The sequence below is a fragment of the Zea mays genome, chromosome 7 (genome assembly GCF_902167145.1).
Source record: "Zea mays cultivar B73 chromosome 7, Zm-B73-REFERENCE-NAM-5.0, whole genome shotgun sequence".
NCBI lineage: Eukaryota > Viridiplantae > Streptophyta > Magnoliopsida > Poales > Poaceae > Zea > Zea mays.
Genome location: NC_050102.1, coordinates 89,218,776 through 89,243,671, shown reverse-complemented (window position 1 = coordinate 89,243,671; position 24,896 = coordinate 89,218,776). Strand labels below are relative to the sequence as shown.

Sequence of the window (24,896 nt, the reverse complement as noted above, 5' to 3'; positions counted from 1 at the left end):
TTAATTAGTAAATGCACTCTAGGTGTATCAAGCAAGACGATGCTAATATATATATGATGACATGCCAAAGTTTTAGTTTTCATAACATAGATATGTTACACTTATTTTTTTGAATATTTGATAGGTGACCCATATTCACTTTGATATTAAATTTATTGTATATATGTATTAAATATGATAGTCACGTGGTTGCATCCATCTCTAACATACTATCTCGTCCTTAAATATTTGTCGCCCGCTAGCTTATTTTTAAACTAAACCGCGATAAATAAAAAAAGAACGAAGGAAGTATTTAAATGAGAATTATTTCCAAGTCATTCTCCCACACGTACTGGAACCTGAAGTTCAAACCCTCATCTTAGCTTCTAATCACTAGAATATGTATTTGTTTGTGTCTTACAAAAGATATATAATTGTAAATATTGTGAATATACTGTTGCAAGACAGTGACAACCGACTGTGAAACTCTACGTATTACGCGAGACTTTTGTTGGCGGTAATTTTAGCAAAACATGCCCTTTTGTTTTGCTTTGCTCGTCTTGACTTTTGTTGGCGGTAATTTTAGCCAAACATGGCCGTTTGTTTTGCTTTGCTCGTCTTGACGCTTCGCTTGTCTAATCTCTGGAACTGCAGCTTCCCTCGCTGACTTGCCGTTGGCAAGCCCCGCTCCAAGCATCTCCGCGCCTGCTTCTGCCGAATCGCAGAGCCCCTCTCCCGCTTCCCCCCTCTCCCCTCTTCTCTCATCATTGATTCGATTTTCCTCGCCCCTGGAGCTTCAAATTCAAGTGAAGGAGCCAGTTAAGGCTTGCCAAAACTAGCGGCGGCATCGGCAATGCTCTAGTTGGCCTTTCCTTCCCTCCCAGCTCGAGCAGCGCAGCGCGGCCCTCTTTATCTCTCTCGGCAGTGGAGGCAGCGTCACCCTTCGCCTAAATCACCACCACCAGCTCTGGAGCGCCGCGTCGCCGCTCCTCTACCATTTCCTGGTATATTGGACCGGAACGGACTAACGGAGTGGAGTTCTGCTATTGGTGAGAGGAAACCCTAGCTTGGTCTCTCTTGCCTCAATTCGGCGGTGGTTTTGATTCAGTAGCTATTGGTTTTTCGCTCTCATTCAAAACCCAAATTTCTACCTCCGCCTCAGATCATTGTGAGTTCATCCCCACTCCAATCCATCTGTCCATGGTCCGTATGAGCTCATCTTCCTCGGCGTCTGGGGTCAATCTGACAGAGGTGAGTGCGCTTGCAGTTCCTTGTCCAAAGAATTTTCTGCCGATTTCAATGCTGTATTTTTCGCTTGTACTTCTTTTTTTTTGGCAAATGTAGATCCATCAAGGTAAAATTTACTCCGCGCACGGAATTTTGGCTAGTGGTGTCTCAGTCACACAAATATAATCTGTGCATGCTGCGGACGCTTGTAATGCACCCACTGCTTGAATGTTCTTTGCTTCCTATGGAGAATGGCCATACAAGAGTGGATGTTACTATCTTTGTCTCAGCCTCTCAGGCTCAGTTCTACTGAGTTACTTATTCTCCTGCGTGGAAATATCTCTCACTTGCCTATCTTTTACTTATGTGCTGCAGCAAATCGAGAATGTTTTTGACCAACTGATCAGCAAAATTGAACAAGCGGATCCAGATTTTGACCCGCGGCCCTTTTTGAAACAATTGAATGTGTTAGGCCGCTATGAACCAATCAAGCGGAGTATCCTTATCAACTAGACTTTTGAACCTTCACTGTAATATACGAGTATTGTTTTTCTCAAGATAATCTATTTGCACATTTGGGTCATTTAATTCCTACTGTCATCAAAGTACCATATTCTAACATGTTCTTGTTCAACATATTCAAACTTTCTTTTCTATGCCTCTTTTTTATCAGTCAAGTTCATGTTTCATCCAACAAATACTGTAACTTGACTACATTACATAGTCCTTGCCTGGAGTAGAAATAAGTGCAGGAAGCGAACTAGTAATACAATATTTGTGATTACAACAGGGATGTGTCTTAATGTCATATGGTTCTTCTTTGTTATTGAGAGTGAAATCAAATTATTTTTTCTAGCTTCTGAGTTAAGAAAGAGAATGGAAATATTACTCTACCAAGATGAATTTGAATTTGTGCCTTTTTATGGACATGTCCACATTTTTATTGCCCTTAATTCTACTAAGATGTATATTTCACTAAGAGATACATTGAAGATTATGGCATTTCTTGTCACTGTAAGCCTTCTCCTGGTTCATCAGTTGTGTGTGGCAGAGACTGCTATTGTAGGTAAGCTTTCAAACTTTTATACACACACTAGAGAATTGATTCTGCTCAATTCTGTAACCAGTTCCTTTTTTTCTATATTATTTAGAAAATCTAGAATACGAAACTCATACGAATTTGTTAGCTATTGGATTATTACACCTGTGAGTTTTATCATTATTGAGATATTCTTACATGTTGAAGCTTTGCTGATGCAGCATGCTTTTCTCTTGCTGTTCATCACAATGTGAATGTGATATTGCGTGCACCAATAAATCATTCCAGCACAGACCTCTTACGAAAACCAAATTGATTAAGGTAAGATCGTTGCTGTGATATTGATTCAAGTTTTCATAATTATTTAATTCAAAAGGATGGTTAATCAGGGAGAAATGATATGAGCAGTACAATGCAATTAATGTTATATTGATATAGCCTATCCTTATATCTTTACTGTATTGGGCCTTCTATAGAATCTCTGTTTCATGTGTTAAGTAGGATGCTCTATGTGCTAAAAGGTGATTGTTGATTATTTTATCTGTTAAAGGTATGGTAACCCAGAATACATCAAAATAAACATCAACATAGCCTTTTAGTCCCAAACAAGTTAGAGTAGGCTAGAGTTGAAACCCAACAAGATATCACCAAAAGGAGAAAGAGAGAGAAAGGGCAGGGAAAAAGTTTGAGAGCACTAAAAGGAAAGAGACCTAATCACGGTTCGAGCACGTGGATAGCTTCTTTCCAAGCACTTCTATCCAAACACAACTCCATTGAGATATTCCATTCCTTCAAGTCCCTTTTGATTGCCTCCTCCCATGTCAAGTTTGGTCGACCTCTACCTCTCTCCACATTATTGTCCCGTCTTATGATGCTTCTATGCACCGGTGCCTCTGGGGGTCTCCAGTGGACATGTCCAAACCATCTCAGCCGGTGTTGAATAAGCTTTTCTTCAATTGACGCTACTCCAATCCAATCGCGTATGTCATCGTTTCTCACTCGATCCAATCTTGTGTGCCCACATATCCAACGCGACGCATCTCTGCGACACTTAGTTGTTGGATATGTCGTCTTTTAGTAGGCCAACACTCAGCCCCATATAACATTGCAGGCTTAATCGCTGTTCTATAGAACTTGCCTTTCAACTTCTGTGGCACTCTCGTGTCGCATATGACTCCCGATGCTTGACACCATTTCATCCACCCCGCTTTAATTCTATGGCTAACATCTTCATCAATATCACCATCTCTCTGTAGCATCGATCCCAAATAATGGAAGTTGTCCTTCTTTGGTACTACCTGGCCTCCCAAGCTTACATCTCCATCCTCACTAATTGTAGTACCAAAATCACATCTCATATACTCGGTTTTGGTCCTGCTAATTCTAAATCTTTTTGACTCTAGGGTCTGACGCCATAACTCTAGCTTTCTATTTACTCCTTCTCAGCTTTCATCTACTAGAATTACATCGTCAGCGAAAAGCATGCACCAAGGGATATCTCCTTGTATATCCCTCGTGACCTCATCTATCACTAAGGCAAATAGATAAGGGCTCAAAACTGAACCTTGATGTAGTCCTATGTTAATCGGGAAAACATTTGTATCACCGTCAGTTGTTCGGACGCTAGTCACAACCTTATCATACATGTCCTTGATGACCGTAACATACTTTGTTGGGACTTTATGGTTATCCAATGCCCACCACATGAGATTCCTAGGTGTTTTATCATAGGTCTTTTCCAAGTCGATAAAAACCATGTGCAAGTCCTTGTTCTGCTCCTTATATCGCTCCATGACCTGCCTTATTAAGAAAATTGCTTCCATGGTTGACCTTGCAGACATGAATCCAAATTGGTTAATGGTGATATGCGTCATTCCTCTCAGGCGATTCTCAATAACTCTCTCCCATAGCTTCATAGTGTGGCTCATGAGCTTAATCCCTCGATAGTTGGTACAACTTTGAATATCTCACTTATTCTTGAAGATTGGTACTAATGTACTCCTCCACTCATCGGACATCCTGTTTCATCGAAAAATATGGTTGAACAACTTGGTTAGCCAAACGATAGTGTTAGAAACTGTATCCTGGCTGACGCCTGGCAGATATGCCGGCCGCCCTATATGGAAGTATTGTCTGATATAGATAGAGAGGATTAGGGGAGGATCTCAATCACTATGATTGAGGATCTGATTGAGGATCTCAATCACTATGATTGAGGATCTGATTGTACTCTAGATCTTTCCTTAGGTGTAGAAGGCTTCCTTTTACCTCTCACCTTCCTCCCCTATATATACCTGTACATGTGCTGTCTATCATCATCAATATACAAACACACGCTTCCAACTCTCTCACATGGTATCAGCCGCCTAGGTCCTGATTCCTGCCCTCCACCCCCGCGCGCCTCCTCTACGGCGCTGCTTCTCCCCATGGCCGACCTCAAGCCAACTTCTCCGGCCATCACCGATCCTGACGGCGACGCCTCTGCTGATTCTGAGCGCGCGGCCCTGGCTGCCCGTGAGGCTGCTTTGGCTCGCGCCGCCGCTGCAGAGCAGGACGCCGCCCTCGCCCAGCGCGAGCGCGATGCCGCCGACGCCCGCATCCGTGCGGCCCTCGCCCGTGCAGCCCACGAGCGCGCGGCGGCCCTCTCTCCCCCCATCACTGATCTCACCTCCGACGGCACTGGTGCTGACTCCGTCGCCCAGCTTTCTGCCGCTCTTCTCCAACACGAAGCGGCTGCACTTCTCAATCTGCACGCTCAAGCCGTCGCCGTGCAGAACATCCGGGCCCTCGTTCCACTCCTCCTCGACGTCAACTCCACCTTCTACTCTCGGTGGCGTGAGTCCTTCCTCCTAACCCTCACCAAATTCTCTCTGGATTGCCACGTGCTGTCTGATGCTGTCCACCACTCGCCCGACTGGACTCGCATGAACGCCGTTGTTCTGTCTTGGATCAACGGCTCCATCACCGACAACCTCGCCGATACGATCTCCGAGCGCGGTGCATCTGCTCGCGTCCTGTGGCTCGCCATTGAGTCCCAATTTCTTGGGAACCGCACGACGCGCACTCTATACGCCGACCAAGCTTTCCGCTCCTTCACTCAGGGCGACCTCTCCGCAGCTGATTACTGCCGCCGCTACAAAAAGCTTGCCGAAGATCTTCGCGATCTTGGCGAGCCGGTCTCCGACAAGACCCTTGTCCTCAACATCATTCGCGGCCTCAACGAACGCTTTCAAGCGCTCGGCCTTCACCTCCGTCGCACCTCTCCTCTCCCCACTTTTTTGCAGGTCCGCGATGATCTTACTCTGGAGGAGCTCACCATGACCAATGCTGCTCCTGCAGCAGCTCTCGCTGCTGTTACTACACCACCTGGCGAGAACAGCAGCTCCAAGTCATCTACACCCACTGCTCCCGCTGGGCGTCCTTCACATCAGCGCCCGCCCTCCCACCATTCCGGGGGCGGTTCCGGTCATGGCTCCTCCTCCGGACAACGCGGCAAGCGAGGCAAGCGCGGTGGTAGAACCTCCAGCAACAGCAGCAGCGGCATCATTGGCCCTGCACCCTCCTCCAACTACAACTACTACAACCCTTGGACGGGGGCCATCTACATGTGGCCTGGCCAACGTCCACCTTCGACTCCTCGTCCGCCTGCTGCCTCGCCCCCACCACCACATGCCTTCGTCGCCGGCACTCCTGGTCAGTGGGCTGTCCCTGCTGCAGCATATGGGCCGCCCCCTGCCTACGCCGATCCTTCTACGCCTGCACCCGTCTGGGATCAACACACCCTCGCTGCCAACTTCCAAACTGTCACTCTTCAGCAGCCACCCCAACAAGAGTGGCACTTTGACACTGGTGCCTCCAGTCACATGACATCTGACGCTGGTATAATATCTCATCCCCCCTCTTCCCAGCATCTTCCTACTCATATTGTCGTTGGCAATGGCCATCTTATCCCTGTTACCTCCACTGGCACCACTCGTCTTCCCTATAACCTTTCTCTTCATAATGTTCTAGTTTCCCCCTCGCTCATTAAGGATCTGATTTCTGTCCGTCAATTTACCACTGATAATAATTGCTCTGTTGAATTTGATCCTTTTGGCTGCTCTGTGAAGGATCTTCCCACTCGGCGCGAGATCTTCAGATGTAACAGCTCTGGTCCACTATACCCCCTGCGGTTCCCGGCCTCTGCTCTTCTTGCATCTACCCTATGACACCAACGACTTGGACATCCCAGTCACGCCGTATTATCACATTTAGCGCAGTCATCCGCAATTTCCTGTAATAAAAATACTAGTACTCATCCTTGTCATGCTTGTCAACTCGGACGACATGTCCGTCTACCATTTCCTATTTCTTCCTCCCGCGCCACCTGTAATTTTCAGTTAATTCACTGTGACCTCTGGACATCACCCATCACCAGTGTGTCTGGCCACAAATATTACCTTGTTATTTTGGATGACTGCTCTCACTATTTATGGACATTTCCTTTACGTCTCAAATCTGACACCCTTTCCACCTTAACCAATTTCTTTGCCTACGTTCGTACGCAGTTTGGTGTCCCTATCCAGAGCATCCAGTGCGACAATGGTCGCGAATTTGACAACCTTCAAGCCCGCAATTTTTTCTCCTCCCATGGAGTCCATCTGCGCATGTCTTGCCCCTACACTTCAGCTCAAAATGGTAAGGCTGAACGTGTCATCCGTTCCATCAACAATATCATCCGCACCCTCCTCGTTCAATCCAGTGTTCCCCCCAATTTTTGGGCTGCGGCTCTTGGGACTGCAACATACCTCCTCAACATCCTACCCACCAAAACACTCGCACTTTCTACACCGCATTTTGCTCTCTTCGGTCACAACCCATCCTATGACCACCTTCGCGTTTTTGGCTGCAAATGCTACCCCAACCTTTCTGCCACCACTCCACATAAATTATCCCCTCGCTCAACTCTTTGTGTCTTCCTTGGCTATTCCCCCCACCACAAAGGTTACCTATGCTTTGATCGCCACTCCAATCGCACCATTATCTCCCGTCATGTGGTTTTTGATGAAACCTCGTTTCCCTTTTCTGAGGCTTCCCATCCACCCCCACCAGCGGCCTTCGATTTCCTTGACAATTACACTAACCCGGTTGCAGCTCCTTTTGGACTGTCGCCCGTGTCTTCTTTTTCAGGTACTCGTCTGCCACCACCACCCCCACCGGTGGCCCCTTCGCCGGCTGTGCCCCTCGTCTCCTCAGAGGTGGCATTTTAGCCACCTGCCGCGCCAGCTGGGCCTGCCCCGATGTCCCAGTCTCCTGCCCGGATGGCTGGTCTCCCAGGCGCATCGGCACCAACAATACTGCCGCCTGGGTCTACTACCGTGCCCGACGTCCATAGAACGACAGCTCCTGCTGATCGTTTCTGCGGACGGGTCTACTCTCGACGCCCGCCCACTGCTACTGCTCCAGCACCTTCTCCGACGACCGCCACTGCACCACCTATTCCTGCTGGTGCAGTCCCTGTCGATCCAGTGGTCAACCACCACAGGATGACAACCCGTGGCAAGAGTGGTCTTCGGTTTCCTGCTCTTTTTGAAGCCGCCGCACTGTCCCCCATTCCGAGGACATATCGCGCAGCACTTACTGATTCAAATTGGCGCTCCGCTATGGAACAGGAATATTCTGCTCTTATTGGTAATCACACTTGGGATCTTCTGCCTCGACCGCCGAATTGTAATGTTGTGACTGGCAAGTGGGTTTTCAAACACAAGTTCAAAGCTGATGGTTCTCTTGAGCGCTACAAGGCAAGATGGGTTCTTCGGGGTTTCACTCAACGACCTGGTATTGATTTTTCAGAAACTTTCAGTCCAGTGGTCAAGCCAGCTACAGTCCGGACCGTTCTTTCCCTGGCTCTCTCACACAGATGGCCGATTCACCAACTTGATGTCAACAATGCTTTTCTTCAGGGGACCCCGTCCGAAACTGTTTACTGTGTTCAGCCCACCGGTTTTGAAGATTCCACTCATCCTGATTATGTGTGCCGTCTCAATCGGTCACTTTATGGCCTCAAACAGGCCCCTCGTGCCTGGTACAGTAGATTTGCTTCTCACTTGATTCAAATTGGATTCGTTGAGGCCAAGTCTGACACTTCATTATTCGTCTACCACAAGGGCACAAATATGATTTACCTTCTTCTTTACGTGGATGACATTGTGCTAACTGCTTCGTCCATGAATCTTCTCCGGCGGACTATTACTGCTCTCCAACAGGAATTTTCACTGAAGGATCTTGGCCCCCTTCATCACTTCCTGGGCATGCATGTTCAACAATCTGCTTCTGGCATCACTCTTTCTCAGCGCCAGTATATGATTGAGATACTTGAGCGAGCTGGTATGAGTAACTGCAAACCCTGTACAACCCCTGTTGATATCAACCCCAAACTTTCAGCCGACGGTGACCCTGTCTCCGATCCCACGGAATTCCGCAGTCTTGCCGGCGCACTACAGTACCTCACCTTCACCCGTCCGGATATTGCGTATGCTGTTCAGCAAGTCTGTCTTCACATGCACGATCCTCGGGAACCTCATTTGGCTGCTCTCAAGCGTATCCTGCGCTATATCCGAGGCACTCTTCAGATGGGCCTTCACCTCAGTTCCTCTCCGCAAATGGAACTTGTGGTTTACTCTGATGCTGATTGGGTTGGCTGTCCAGACACTAGGAGGTCTACTTCCGGTTATGCTGTTTTCCTCGGTGCTAACCTCGTCTCATGGTCTTCAAAGCGCCAGAACACGGTCTCCCGCTCCAGTGCCGAAGCCGAGTACCGCGCTGTTGCCAATGCAGTCGCTGAAGTATCCTGGTTACGACAGTTGTTGACAGAACTGCATGTTCCTCTCCCCAAGTCCTCATTGGTCTATTGTGACAACATCAGTGCTGTTTATATGTCCTCCAATCCTGTTCAGCATCAGCGCACCAAGCATGTGGAAATTGATCTTCACTTCGTCCGTGACAAGGTCGCCCTCGGTGTTGTTCGCGTGGTACATGTCCCGACGACTTCCCAGTACGCCGACATCTTCACCAAAGGCTTACCATCAGCAGTCTTCACTGAATTTCGGACCAGTCTTACCGTTCGCTCCACGGACGCTAACACTGCGGGGGGGTGTTAGAAACTGTATCCTGGCTGACGCCTGACAGATATGCCGGCCGCCCTATATGGAAGTATTGTCTGATATAGATAGAGAGGATTAGGGGAGGATCTCAATCACTATGATTGAGGATCTGATTGAGGAACTCAATCACTATGATTGAGGATCTGATTGTACTCTAGATCTTTCCTTAGGTGTAGAAGGCTTCCTTTTACCTCTCACCTTCCTCCCCTATATATACCTGTACATGTGCTGTCTATCATCATCAATATACAAACACACGCTTCCAACTCTCTCACAGATAGCAATATCCCAAGGCATTTCCACACCTCTATCGGGATACCATCCGGGCCCATCGCCTTGCCCCCTTCCGTCCTCTTTAAAGCTTCTTTGACATTTGATTCTTGTATTCTGCGTACAAAGCATCTATTTAAATCATCGAAGGAGTCATCCAATTGGCTCGCTTGGTGTCACACAGTTTCTTACAGCATGAGGGGATCGACTTCGACGATGCTTTCGCCTCCTTGGCACAGATGGAATCCGTGTGACTCCTTACGCTGGCAGCCCAGGAAGGTTGGCACGTTCATCATATGGACGTCAAGTCGGCCTTTCTTAACGACGACTTAAAGGAGGAGGTCTACGTACACCAGCCGCCAGGTTTTGCGATCCCTGGCAAGGAGGGCAAGGTGTTGCGTCTGCGCAAGGCCCTCTACGGCTTGCGACAGGCACTGAGGGCGTGGAATGCCAAGCTGGATTCCATGCTCAAGGGGATGGGCTTCATGCCAAGGCCGCATCAGGCGGCCATCTATCGGCGGGTCAATGGGGGAAATGCTCTGCCCTCTACGTCGACGACTTGGTAATCACCGACGCCAAGGATGCAGAGGTGGTAGCGTTTAAGGAAGAGATGAAGGCTACCTTCGAGATGAGCGACCTGGGGCATCTATCCTTCTATCTAGGGATTGAGGTGCACCAGGGTGACTCTGGGATCACACTTCGCCAGACGGCCTACGCCAAGCGCATTGTTTAGCTGGCCGGGCTCACCAATTGCAACCTAGGTCTCAGTCCGATGGAGGAGCGGCTGAAGCTGAGTCGCGACAGCACGACGGCGGAGGTGGACGCTACACAATATCGACGTCTTGTGGGGAGCCTTCGCTACCTCGTCCACACACGACCGGACTTGGCATACACTGTCGGCTACGTTAGTCGGTTCCTGCAGCAACCGACGACGGAGCACGAATAGGCTGTGAAGAGGATCGTTCGCTATGTTGTGGGGACTCTCGACCATGGTCTATACTACCTGAGGTGCTCTGGGGAGGCACACCTTGTCGGGTACAACGACAACGACCACACCGGTGACATCGACACCAGCAAGAGCACAAGCGGGATCCTCTTCTTTCTCGGCAAGTGCCCCATCAGCTGGCGGTCAGTCAAGGAGCAGGTGGTGGCCATGTCTAGCTGCGAGGCCGAATACATAACGGCCTCCACCGCTTCAACTCAGCCGCTCTGGCTTGCTCGCCTGCTCGGTGATCTCCTCGGGAGAGACGCTAGAGCGGTGGAACCCTGGGTGGACAACCAGTTCGCTCTGGCGTTGGCTAAGAACCCCGTGTTTCATTAACGAAGCAAGCACAACCGGGTGAGGTACCACTTCATCCGTGACCGGTTGGCAGAAGGGAGCATCAAGGCGCACTACATCAACACCAAGGATTAGCTTGCGGACCTGCTCACCAAGTCCCTTGGGAGGATCAAGTTCCTTGAGCTTTGTTCCAGGTCCGGGATGGCTCAACTTTCCCATAAGACGATGCACAAGACTTAGTGGGAGAATGATGGAATAAGTCATGTGGTCTTCGTGTGGAGGACAACATCTCTGTTTTGTGGTGTGGAAGACAGTCCGCCCAGCATTTCTGCTGTAGGACAACATTGGTCTCTTGACTGCTGTAGGACAACAGCAACAGGCAGCAGCAGCAGCAGCAGTCTTTTGACTGCTGTAGGACAAAAGCAGCAGCAATGGCCTTTTTGACTGCACTCTAGCATCTAGAGGACAACACCTGTGTGCTGCTCTAGCATCTAGAGGATAACACCTTTGTGCTGCAGTGTGTAGTGTAGTATGTAGTGCAGCCCTTAGGGCTATAAATATGTGTTCCCAATCCTTCTAAGGGTATGCCATTTTGAGTAGTGTATGAGAAATAAAACGAAAATTGCCCTAACTCGTAGTGTCATCCTCTCGATGAGAGTAAGAGTCCCATTGCTTACAAATAGGACTAGTTAAATAAAGGATTTCACATTTTGTTGGTTCCTGAAAGACAATTATTTTATTCCAGACAGAGAAATGTGGTCATGGATTGGTTGCTGAGGATGAAATAAAGAAAGGAGAATTTGTTATTGAGTATGTTGGAGAAGGTATGGTTTTGTTTAAATGTACTATGAGCAAGTAAATAAATTGCCGGGAGGCATATATATTATGATGTATTTCTTCCATTGGATGCTAAACAATCAAATTGACATCCACATATCTTGCAAATGCTTTTAGTTATTGATGACAGAACATGTGAGAATAGGCTATGGACAATGAAAAGGCTGGATGACACTGACTTCTACCTTTGTGAGGTCAGCAGTAATATGGTCATTGATGCAACAAACAAGGGAAACCTGTCCCGATTTATAAACCATAGTTGTGAACCAAACACAGCGATGCAGAAATGGTTAGTTATACTCTATATATGCTCTACTTTGATGACCTCTATTGATGAACATGAAACATGACACTAGCATCATGTTATTTCAGGACTGTTGATGGAGAGACCAGGGTTGGAATTTTTGCACTTCGTGACATAAAGATAGGGGAGGAGCTGACATATGACTATAAGTATGTCCATCCCATTCCCCACTGATCCCATCTTTGAAATCCTTTTAACTTTTGGCAAAGTTGTTTCACCCATTTTGATCTTTAGTTTGGTGTATGCGAAACTGTTGACTGTCTCTGATGTCTTAGCATAATGTACAGATTTGTCCAGTTTGGAGCAGCTCAGGTTTGTCATTGTGGATCTTCAAAGTGCAGAAAAATGCTAGGCACAACAAAGTATTCAGGAAGCTCACAGAATCATCGTACCAAGAAGAAAAAGAGGAAAACAAGTTGTGAGAATTGCATACAGCAGTTTCTTCGTCTGTGGCATCCACGACAAAAAATGTAGGCCTCGATAATCAGTCTTGTTCACTCTGTTAGTTATATATACAAGTTTTACGATTTTCCAACTTTATCCATCGATTTGGTTAGTGTACTCATTGTTAATGTAAAGAGGGGACTGCCTTTGAGGACTTCCTAAAAGAATACATTTCACCTTCCTTCAGTGTTTGATTATTCATTGCCTTTGAGTGTATACATATGTTTTTATAATGTTTCAGTGCCTATCTGATTGACGAACTTGATCGATGTCTTCTTATTGTTGTGATATTTTTATTGTGGATTTTTAATCTTGTCTTTCCCAATATTATTCCTTCAGGTATGTTGGATGTTGGATAGTTGACTTCGATCAAGGAACTAAAATGCATACTGTAAGTTTATTAACAGATTACTTTGACACTATAAATTATATTATTTCTTATGAGTATTTTGTATTTTCTTTGCATAAATTCAGCTCCAGTTCATTGATCACCATACTGAAAAGTTTGATTTGAAAGAAGAAGAATGGCACTTCTTGGAGGTATGACAGTCATTTATTGCTTTTGGTTTCCATCCTAAAAGGTTACCATGACATTACTAGCTCAGGCTTTGGCTTTTGTTGTTAATGTTAGGTGTGGTCATTGTTCAACATTTTTGTTGTTGATTCTAATATAGCTTTTAGAGTATCTTGCATGAATTTAGTAGCTTTACTTTACATCTCTGAGTTACTTCCAAGGTCAGTACTCAGTTGAGAACATGCTCAGACTTTGCTGCATAACATTATAATAGAGCAATCATGGATGGACTGACCTTGTGGTTTATTTGTTGCATCATGTGTGCTCCTATTCAAGGTACTAGGTACAAACTTCTGATTGCACTAATGTGGATGTCGATACCGCCAATTGGACTGGGATCATGACTAATCTCTTATTTAGGGGTCTAGAAAGATTAAATTTCATGTTTAGGATAGGGACGTCATGTAAGGATTTGATGGGTTTATTCATACTTTCGAGAAGCTTCAACAGCTGCATATCCGGACTGGTGTTGAAGTTGAACTACGTTTGATAGGATTAGAGCTCCTATCAGAGAGACTGCACAGATTGTAGGAGTGAGGCGTTGCGGTCTGGGCAGGGCGCCGTGAATGGGTGCGCGGTGGACTGGCGCAGGGGTGCTGTGGCCGCGCTGTTTTTCGGCGGACGCTGGACAATGACTTTGGGAGAGGAAAACACGCCTGCTTCCTTTGGAGGAAGTAGGTTAAATAGTTTTCTGCTTAATTCATATAGAGTGGTGCTTACAAGTATTTATACTCTCTTCGGGTCCTTATCTAAAGAGATAAAATCTGAGATCCCCTCTTTTCTCTCTAACAAACCTTATCTCCTTGATCTTCTAATCCTTATCTAACTAATCTGCATGAGATCCCCTCTTTCCTCTCTAAGAAACCTTATCTCCTTAATCTTCTAATTCTTATCTAACTAATCTGCATGCCTATTGTTGCCCGCCGCCTCTGCTGTTGTCTGGCGCCTGTTGTGGCGGCTGGTCATAACATCTCTCCCCACAACATCGTTACAACTGAAGTACTTCGTGTAGAGAAACTTAATTGAACCCAACTATTTTCCATGATGGAGGCAAAACATGATAAAAGGAAGATTTTTAAAGAATGAAATTACTAACATGATGCCCCCTGGAAGGGGAAGAATTCAGGAGATGGTCCATGTGTTTGGCCTGGTACATGTGCGACAAATGCTATAACTACTAGATCTTTTTATCAGATGGTAAATCATGACTTAAAATCTCATTGCATCTGGGTCTCTGTCTATTCAGGTCATTTTGATCTATTCCAGAAAGTACTCCCTCTGGTAACTGGAAAAACTACAAACATCAATTACCTTTAGGCCCCGTTTGTTTCGTTGGAATTCAATTCCATTTTAATAATTATAATTTAGACAAAACTAATTAAGTTCATATATTTATATATATAATATATTTGTATATTATCCTAAATCATATGAGAGAGATAGTTATATACTACATTTATGTTATAGCGAAGCAAGTAGAAGAATGTGCTATAAGTTGTACATCGGAAAAATAGTATGTAAAACTATAGAATCAATTTTCATTTCTCACCCCATGAATTTGAGATAGTCTTATATGATAACTTTGGAAAGTGGTGAAATGTCACATCTAAAAAAATAGCCTATTGCATTAGTAAGATTCCAATTCCTCGAAATGAAAGAAAACAAACGGGACCTTAAATTATTTAGTTTCAAAACATGCAAGATATGTATGTAGATTCGTATTGGAAAGCATTTGCAAAATCTCATAAATTCGGAAGATTTAAGAACAAATGCTAGAAGATATTACTGGTCCAAGGTATGCATCGAAGATACTGCAAAGTTATATTTGTCAGATATTTTTTTACTGGAGATAGTAATTGACAGTGGCCTGTTTATGTAACCTAAATATCCAGAAACTGTAAAATTCATTAATAAAACAGGAATAGATAACTACTAAATTAGTAATGTCCCTTAAGAATTCTGAAATCTGGACATAAGATGCTACAATTTGAATTTGAGTATTACCATACTAATTACTAAAGATTTAATACCACACGGTGGAAGACGAAGTCCATCTTTGGGGAATTTGACTATAGTAATATCCAAAGTTTGCATTGTATACCCTGTAGGTTCTAAGGTGTCAAAGGAAAATGAATAAATGGATGATGCTCAATGAACAAGGTTTTAACTTCAACCCATTTTACTTCAATTATTCTATTGTGCTGTACTATACAGTATTACTCTCTTATTTCTTTTCTGTTCTTTTGTGAGATTACTAGACACTGTTTCCAAAGGCATAAGCATGGTACAGTTGTAGCCTATACATGATTCTGCAGCTACTATTACTATAAATGTTGCTTGTGCCCTAGAGCCAAATACATGCTTAAGCTTTACGAAATATTCAGTTAGTGGAAATTAAGGGCATGAATGCTGGTTCTTTTTTTTCTCAAATACGCAGGTGAGCTGTGCAGTGTGCACTAATATATTAAAAAGAGAGAAAAAAAACCAAAGGGAAAAAGATCCCCGGTACAGCAGAGCTCACACACCCCACCTAGGATTACATAAAATAAAACAACGACCTAGAGCTCTGTTACACAAACAGTTCTCCAACCTGGTGGGAGGACAGAGCTTTTGCTCCTGCCAAGGACCAATACAAAGCCTCCTCCCTTGCCACCCGTAGGGCGACAGCTAAACTAGGACTGCACCCATAAAAAACACACTTATTCCTATGCTTCTATACAACCCAGGCACCTAAGATCACCAATGAGTTAAAACATTTTTCCATCTGATCAGGCATTCTAGAGCTGCTGCTCCTCCACCAAGATTCAAAAGAGAGATCATCCTTCAGCGGACAGAACTCCTGCAAACCACCATCTTTGAGAAACTCAAACCAGAATTGCTTGGTGAAAACACAAGCAACCAATAGATGATTAATATTTTCAGGTTTCTGATCACACAGCGGGCAGCGTTCCGGATGTGATAGCCCACGCTTTGCAAGCCTATCAGCTGTCCAACATCTGTCATGCTCCACAAGCCAAATAAAAAACTTGCATTTTCCTGGTGCCCAGGTTTTCCAGACCCTTTTTGTTGGCTCAAAGCCTACTGATCCTTGGAAGAGGGCTTTATAAGCCGAGCTAGCCGTATATTCACCCGAAGTGCTGAATTTCGAAATATGCTGATCCTGAATACCATGCTGCAAAAACTGCTCCTCAAGAACCTAATAAAAATCAAGGATTTCAGCAATTAAATGCCTTGGACTAGGAAGCCATCAATTATCTACCATCTTCCTTTCAATCCTTCCCTACTTTTGCTTCCTATCTTAACTTCCAACCAAGTCCATAATGTAACTGATCCAGCAAACATACAATTTTATTTTCTTGGGACTGCTTGTGCTCTTTCTGCCTTTTCTTACTAGAAAACTAGATAAGCATAAAATTATATCTTTCTTTTGTTCTTGAGTGCCCATAAAAAAATGCATGTGGAATTTATCTGCTATGCTGATTCTTCTTGTACTGCTGATGATTTTTTTTTTCAAACCAAGGCTGTGACATTGAGAATCAGTTATTTTCAGTTGCATAGAGAAATGTCTAGAAGCTAACATGACATTGTATAATTACAGGTCGACTCTGATGAAGATTGATCATTGAAGGTAACTGTAAGAGTTCACTACCACAATTCTTGTTTTTGTAATCAGATGATTCATTTATGCAAATCCCAATTCTGCGTCAAATATAGTTTTCAAAAGATGTTTTACCATCCTTTTTTGCTTTGCTTTATTGTTCAGTTTTATTGCATCCTTGTACAAGGAATAGTCGTGCCAGATGATATTGGCATGAGGTGTGGTTAAGTCTCAACTTCCAATTATGTTGTGCATCTTTGGAAAATGTAATCTGGCCAGTAACCTTTGGAGGATGACCGACTTCGTGAGAGTTTTATTCCTTATATATTATTTTGCTTCAACATCACCTGTTCTAATGTGTTCCGTAATCTGACTCTGTACCATGGTTAGATATGTGTTATTCTAACTTATATTTTTTTTCGAAAGCGCAGGAGAACTGCACATCATTTTAATTAGAGAAGAAAAAAGGTCCAAAATGGACCAAGGTACAAAGCCCTAAGCAGGCTTACTCAAAACATAAAACACACACCACTCCCTAGACCCTGTGAAGGTTACGCGCAAGCTCTAAGCCAAAGCTCTGAAGATGCTTGGCTCCAGCCGTAATCCAACACCCAATCTCATCAAGAAAGACGCATATGATAGAGCTTAGCGAAGGGGTCTCCCCATCAAAGACAGCTTTGTTGCGGTGGATCCATAAACACCAGGCCCCCAAAATGATGATGCTGTTCATGCCCTTTCTCTTGCTTTTATGTATCTTCTTACTTGTTTTTCGCCACCAATCAGCAAAGGAGATCTCATCTTCTGATGGAGAGAGATTACCTACATCCAATCCAAACAGAATGGAATGCCAGAACTGTCCTGCAAAGACACATGTACACAAAATATGTTGTATGGTTTCCTGCTCTTGATCGCAGAGTAGGCAAGACAGTGGGTGGTCCAGACCTCTCTTCTCCAATCTATCTGAAGTCCAACATTTATTCCGAATGGCCAGCCATAAGAAAAACTTGCACTTAGGGGGAGTCCAAGATTTCCAAAGCCTCTTCCAAGGTTCAAACGTAATAGCTCCCATAAAAAAAGCCCTGTAACAAGACCTAGAAGAAAACTGACCAGAGGAAGTATGCAGCCAGGTGTGAATATCCGCCTCCTGAGTTAACACAATATTGCTAATAGCATCCAAGGTTATATTAAGCGCTAGGCGTTAGGCGGGCGTTAGGCCACTGCTTAGCGCCTATAAAGCTTAAGCGTAGATTAATCGTGCTTAAGCGTTTGTAGGAATATTACAATATAATATATATATTTGCACAGAAAAACAGTTGTACCTAGGAATTAGGGGTACTTACCTGGATTAATGGACATGTTTTTGCAGCCTTGCTGCACGTTCCCAGCTTCTTACCTTCAGCCCTTCACCAAACATAACAGAAGAGGTGGAGGAGCAGCAGAAAAATAGCAAAGGAGGGAGAGGGAAGAACGCCTGGAATACTGGATTATTGGGGGAAGAGGAGAAGGGCTGTGCTGACCTGGACGATTGGGGAAGAGCCTAAGAGGACAATCCGGCAGGCGGCAACAGCAGACTTGGATAAAGTGGAAATGCAGCAGCTCCCGCTTTTTTCCCTCCTCTGTCCTCTCCACAGCAGCTCCCACCACTTTTCCCTACTCTCAAATGCAGCAGCAGCTCCCGAGCAGATAAAGTGGAAATCCCGCCACTTTATTTCCCGCCACCCTTTTTTTCCCGCCACACTTCTTTTCCCTGCGCAGAAACTACATGCGCTTTCTGCATGCACTTTTACTGCATGCGCTTTTCCCTGCGCCCAGGACCGCTTTAGCGCGCGCTTTTCCGCTTTAGCGCGCATAGCTCAAATTAGGCGTCGCCTAAGCGCGCCCGACGCTGAAAGCAACGCCTTTGGCCTAAGCGCAGCGCTAAGGCACCGCTTAGCATCTAATCGTGACTAAGCGGACGCTTAAGCGCGCTTTTTTGAACATTGATAGCATCCCAAATCAGCAAAAATTGTTGGATCCCCATCCAGGAAAGAGGTGTCAAGATGTCACTGATCCATTGTTGTCCCCCAAGAGCCTGGGCCACTGTTCTAGTGGAGACAATAAGTTTATCAACCTTGGAAACGACATCAGGAGCAAAATCATTGATGCAGCCGCCATTTATCCATCTATCAGTCCAAAATAAAGTTCTGTTTCCATTGCCCACCGCAGTAATAACCGAAGCATGAAAGAACTTCCTGACCTGCAATATATGAGTATGGGTAATGAGTTTTATGGTTGGAACAATAAACTTATTAGTGCTTTAATATCTAATTCATCATGTGCCTCTACTATGTTTGGGACAATTTTACTAGAATCTAGATCTAGAATTTATAGTGGAGCAGTTCCACTAGTGGATCTTGATGAATTTGTCGGCCTCTTTTTCTCTAGGAACTAACCAATCCCTCTAGAACATGTCCTAGTTCTTGTGTATAGAGTAAAAGATACACAAGTTATTACACTAGTGAGAGCGAATATAGAAGGTAGATAGGGAAACCATATCTTTAGTGCTGAGGTGGTGACTCGTTGCAGTAGCAAACGAGGTCTTAGATGACTCTGAGAGTTGAGTCTCTCCCTCCTGATTCATTTCCCCTCTTTGCATGTTGGGACCTTAAGGAGGTGCGCCGGTGGCCAGTGGCGTAAAATGTCAGGGTCTACGGGCGTCATAGAGAGGCTGCACAATTTTCGGTCACTCGGGCGCTAGTAGGAGATCAGATCCTTTCTATTGTGGCGGCTAGGGTTGGCAGGAGCATTTGCTTCCAAGTTAGCCCCCAGTTTGCACCTATGAACCAGAGGTCTCATTACCATGGGAAGTTTGTGTCTCCAAACAGGGCGCGTGGGCGAGATCCTAGCTCAGCCCCTTGCTCTCAAGGACATATCCAACATTCTCCCCTTTGTTCTCATCTTTTATGTTCTTTAACTTTCTATGTTCCATCCTTTTACACATCAAACCCAATATATTACGGAGATCAATTATGTGCCACCAAACTTATTGACTATAACATGTCCCTCTACCTCAAGGTTGGGTAATTTTTTTCGATCTTGTGAGATGGTTGTCTTATAGCCCCTTGATCTAGAATCATAGTCTTTCCTTCAATACCATGCCAGATATGCACTCTCTAAACACGTTGAGTGGAAGGTCTTTTGTGAGCGAATCTGCTAGCATCTGATGGATTCTAATATGTTCAACTTTAATACTTTGATCCTTGATCTTCTCCTTAACAACATAATATTGATGTCAATGTACTTTACAATCCACTTGACTTATTGTAGAAGTAAAATAGTACTAGCTCATTGTCACAATATATTTTTAGTGGCCTTTTCGTGTTATCCACAACTCTTAATCTGGGTACAAATTTCTTTATCCACAACGTTTGCCCAGTTGTCTCATACATTGTCGTAAACTTAGCGTGCATTGTCGATGACGCAACAACTGTATATTTTTAACTCTCCCAAGAAACAAACCCCAATAAGTGTGAAGATATATCTAAAAGTGGATTTAAACGTATCAACACAACCTATCTAGTCGGCGTCTGAATACACAACTATCTCAAGGGAATTAGATTTTCTATTTGTAAGTATGAGGCCATTTGTTCCTTGTAAACATCTGAGAGCCTTCTTAATTGTTTTTCAGTACTCTTTGTCTAGATTAACTTGATATCTGTCAAACATCCCGGCTATAAATGCTAAGTCAGAGCGAGTACAAATTTGAGCATAAATAATGTTTCCGATAGCTGAAGTATATGGTACCACTTGTGCATATGGTACCTCTTTAGTATATATTTTTTATGTATGTTTTCTGTGGAAGTCTTAATATACCTTTGTTTGTCTCTGTGAATTGCCATTCTTAATACGTAGGAAGCTTCTCCCATGTCTTTCTTGTCAAACTTCAAGGAAAGAAACCTCTTTGTTTCTAGCAGCAGTTTCTTATCACAGTTAGACAGTAGAATATCATCTACATACATAACTAGAAAGATGTACATTTTATTCTTGAATTTTGTATAAATGCAATTATTGTCGGAATGAGAACCCATAACCCTAAACAGGGTTGGGAGTAGTATTAATAGGCTTAGTAGATGGGCCAGGCCCATTACAGAGGGTGAGACGGTAATTACAAGGGGAACACCCCAAACCCTAGACGGGTAGTCTAACACCCCCCCGCAGTCACAACTCTATCCTGTACAGATGTTGAGACTGGATCGAAAGTCTAAAAAGACACTCGACGGTAACCCCTTGGTGAAGATGTCGGCGAACTGCAGCGTGGTGGGGACGCTGAGAACCCGAACGTCACCGGCAGCGACACGCTCGCGGACGAAATGCAGGTCGATCTCTACGTGCTTCGTGCGCTGATGCTGCACGGGGTTGGTGGAGAGGTAGACCGCACTGACGTTGTCGCAGTAGACGAGAGTGGCGCGCTGGAGGGGACTGTGGAGCTCGTGGAGGAGCTGGCGCAGCCAGGAGGCCTCGGCCACACCGTTGGCCACGGCACGGTACTCGGCCTCAGCGCTGGAGCGAGAGACGACGGGCTGCCGCTTGGTGGCCCAAGAGACGAGGTTGGCGCCCAGGAACACGGCGTAACCGGAGGTGGACCGGCGCGTGTCGGGACAGCCAGCCCAGTCAGCGTCGGTGTAGACCACGAGCTCCGATGTCGGGGATGGGCGGAGTAGGAGGCCGTAGTCGAGGGAGCCGCGGAGGTAGCGCAGAATCCGCTTGAGCGCAGTGAGATGGGGCTCCTGCGGAGTGTGCATATGCAGGCACACCTGCTGGACGGCGTAAGCGATGTCGGGCCTGGAGAACGTGAGGTACTGGAGTGCACCGGTGAGGCTCCGGTAAGATGTCGCGTCGGCGACCGGAGGCCCGTCGTCCTCAGAGAGCTTCGCCTGAGTGTCGACAGGCGTGGAGCAGGGCTTGCAGTCAGACATGCCAGCCCGCTCCAGGATGTCGATGGCGTACTGGCACTGGTGGAGGAAGAGACCCTGAGGCCGGCGCTCGGCGGTGATGCCGAGGAAGTGGTGTAGGGGCCCCAGGTCCTTCATCGCGAACTCCCGCTGAAGGGCGACGATCGTGCGGTGTAGAAGGTCGGCGGTGGATGCCGTGAGCACAATGTCGTCGACGTAGAGCAGGAGGTAGACGGTGTCGTCGCCGCGCCGGTAGATGAACAGGGACGTGTCCGACTTGGCCTCGACGAAGCCGATGGAGGCCAGGTAGGAGGCGAAGCGACTGTACCATGCCCGTGGCGCCTGCTTAAGGCCGTACAGGGACCGATTCAGCCGGCAAACCAGATCTAGATGGTCAGCGTCGACGAAGCCGGTGGGCTGGCTGCAGTAGACAGTCTCCGTCAGAGTGCCATGGAGGAAGGCATTCTTGACGTCGAGCTGATGGATCGCCCAGTCGCGGGAGAGGGCGAGGGAGAGGACGGCGCGAACAGTGGCGAACTTGACGACGGGGCTGAAGGTCTTGTCGTAGTCCACTCCGGGGCGCTGGGTGAAGCCCCGAAGGACCCAACGGGCCTTGTAGCGGTCGAGGGAGCCGTCCGAGGTCAGCTTGTGGCGAAATAGCCACTTGCCGGTGACCACGTTGGTGCCTGGTGGACGCGGCACCAGGTCCCAGGTGTGGTTGGCCAAGAGGGCCGCGTACTCCTCCTCCATAGCACGACGCCAATGTGGGTCGGCGAGGGCCGTGCGAACGGAGGAGGGCACCGGGGAAGCGTCGGGTGGAGTGCTGGACGTAGCAGCTGCCAGGATCAGCCGGTCGACGGGGCGGAGAACGCCAGCGACGCGCCGAGTCACCATCGGGTGGACGTGCCCGGGGTCGCGGTGGATGGCGACCGGGTGGTATACGGACGACTCGGAGTGAACCGCCGGGACGTCGAGAGCGGCGGGTATGGCCGGCTCGCGGCGGCGATAGACGACGGCGGGGTCGGCGAAGCGGGCCGCGCTCGGCGACGGGCCCGTGTCGGGGGGCGCCGAGGTAGTGGCGTGGCCGCGACGATGGTAGACGAGTGCGGGGTTGGCGAAGCAAGCCGGGGTCGACGGGGCTGCGCGTGGCGCAGGCGGTGTCGACGTGGCCGTGCGTGGCGCAGGCGTGGTCGACGGGGCCGCGCGTGGCGCAGGCAGGATCGACGAGGTCGCGCGTGGCACAGGCATGATCGACGTGGCCGCGCGTGGCGCAGGCGGGGTCGACGGGGCCACGCGTGGCGCATGCGGGGTCGACGGGGCCGCACGTGGTGCGGAAGAGGTCGTGCGCGGTGGCGTCGTGGCCACACGAGGAGCAGGTAACGACGCAAGACGAGGCACCGGGGGTGGGAGGGGAATCGGATCGGACTCGAGGAGGGAGTCAAGATCGGTGGGTGGGGTGGAGCCAGCAAGGGGAAACACATCTTCGTCGAAGATGACGTGACGAGAGATGATGATGCGGTGGGAGGTGAGGTCTAGGCACCGGTACCCCTTGTGGTCAGGAGAGTAGCCAAGGAAGAGGCAGCGGGTGGAGCGAGGAGAAAGCTTATGAGGGGCGGTGGCGGAAGTGTTAGGGTAGCAGGCACAGCCGAACACGCGAAGGTGGTCATAGGAAGGGGCTGTGCCGTATAGGGCGAAGTGAGGGGTAGGGTGGCGCACCGCCTTCGAGGGAAGGCAGTTGAGGAGATGGGTGGCAGTGTGCAGGGCCTCTGCCCAGTAGCTGGCAGGGAGAGACGCCTGGAAGAGAAGGCAGCAGAGCATATTGGTGGTGGTGCGGATCATGCGTTCGGCTCGGCCGTTCTGTGCAGAGGTGTAGGGGCACGAGAGACGCAACTGGACGCCATGAGTGAGGAAGAAAGAACGGGAGGCGGTGTTGTCGAACTCGCGACCATTGTCACACTGCAGAGCATGGACCGGGCGACGAAACTGAGTGGATACCCAGGCGAAGAAATGTGTGAGGGTGGGGAATGTTTCGGACTTCAACCGAAGCGGGAAAGTCCAGAGAAAATGGGAAAAATCATCCAAAATCACCAAGTAGTATTTATAACCAGAAAGACTGAGTACATGGGAGGTCCAAAGATCACAGTGAACCAGGTCAAAAGCCTGCTCAGCCCGAGAAGAAGTAGTAAATGGGAGACGAGTATGTCGGCCTAACTGACAAGCATGACAGAGACCCTCAAAATGTCCCCTACTACATGAAGGATCGAGACCACTGGTAATCTTGGTCATGACGTCGGGTCCTGGATGGCCGAGACGACGATGCCAAGTGGTGGAGGAGGTGGTGGAGACCAGGACAGGAGGTGGAGACGCGCCGGCGGTGGAGGGCTGGAGCGTGTAGAGCGGCCCCGAGCTGTCACAGCGGGCGAGAAGGGTCCTGGTGGCCAGATCCTTCACAGAAAAACCAGAGGGGTCAAACTCGATGGAACATGAGTTATCAGTGGTGTATCGACGGACAAAGAGAAGATTATGAGTGATGTGGGGAGCTACGAGAACATCGTTGAGGTAGAACGACCCAGGGAGAACCGAGGCACCTACTGAGGTGACTGGCAGAGTGGAACCGTTGCCAACGACGATCGAGGATGGGTGAGAGGGGAGGGGGGGTGAGAGCGAGAGAGCGTGCCTGTCGTGGGAGTGGTGTGGTACGAGGCACCGGAGTCGATCACCCAGTCGGAGGGGGGAGGGGTTATCGCCATGGTGCTGAAGGCAGCAGCGAGGGAGGCGTTGTCCCAACCGCCAGCCGGCGGGGACCAAGTCGTCGAGGTGTGGATCCCCGGGGGCAGGAGCGCGGGCGGAGACTGAGGCACGACGGGCACACCGTAAGGAGGTGTCGGGGGCATGCCGTAGTGAGGTGCAGTCAGGAGGGCCGGCGCCGAGGGACGGGAGGCACTTGGTGCCTGGCCCGGCCACATGGCGATGGTCCCGGTCCAGGGGTTGTAGAAGGACGGCCACGCGTGGCCGCCACCCCGGCCGGAGGGACCACCACGAGAGGATCCGCCACCCCCACGGCCGCCCTTGCGGGAGCGACGACCACCGTCGGTCGTGGACGCCGGGCGAGGGGCCGTAGGGACGGCGGGTGGAGGGCGGGCAGGAGCCCCGGTCGACGGAGGACGGGTGGCCGGGCCCCCCGAAGGCGGCTGACCGCTGGTAGGAGCGCTGTAGAGAGCCGAGGCAGGAGTGGGCGCCTCATTTGCCATGGTGAGCTCCTCGAGGAGAAG

The 24,896-nt window shown here is 47.8% G+C and overlaps 1 protein-coding gene across 10 annotated transcripts in view; it reads left to right on the top strand.

Moving 5' to 3' along the window:
• The first annotated feature begins 553 nt into the window (after positions 1-553).
• The window catches only part of LOC542662 (uncharacterized), a 43,774-nt gene continuing 19,431 nt past the window's right edge, over positions 554-24,896 (top strand). The window contains exons 1-14 of one of the 10 annotated variants that reach the window (XR_002263337.2): positions 554-1,028; positions 1,142-1,230; positions 1,582-1,702; positions 2,170-2,272; positions 2,467-2,566; positions 11,682-11,760; positions 11,891-12,062; positions 12,146-12,226; positions 12,365-12,547; positions 12,861-12,912; positions 12,996-13,061; positions 15,204-15,255; positions 16,694-16,723; positions 16,859-16,911. Coding sequence is in view for 5 of the 10 variants with exons in the window: in XM_020540732.2 (XP_020396321.1) it covers positions 1,180-1,230; positions 1,582-1,702; positions 2,170-2,272; positions 2,467-2,566; positions 11,682-11,760; positions 11,891-12,062; positions 12,146-12,226; positions 12,365-12,547; positions 12,861-12,912; positions 12,996-13,061; positions 15,204-15,255; positions 16,694-16,704 (1,071 nt within the window). In the remaining 5 variants the exon portion in view is untranslated. Of the gene's footprint in view, positions 1,231-1,581; positions 1,703-2,169; positions 2,273-2,466; positions 2,567-11,681; positions 11,761-11,890; positions 12,063-12,145; positions 12,227-12,364; positions 12,548-12,860; positions 12,913-12,995; positions 13,062-15,203; positions 15,256-16,693; positions 16,998-24,896 lie in introns of those variants that run through there. The other 9 variants (XR_004851305.1, XR_002263338.2, XR_004851306.1 and 6 more) reach the window with 9 other exon arrangements.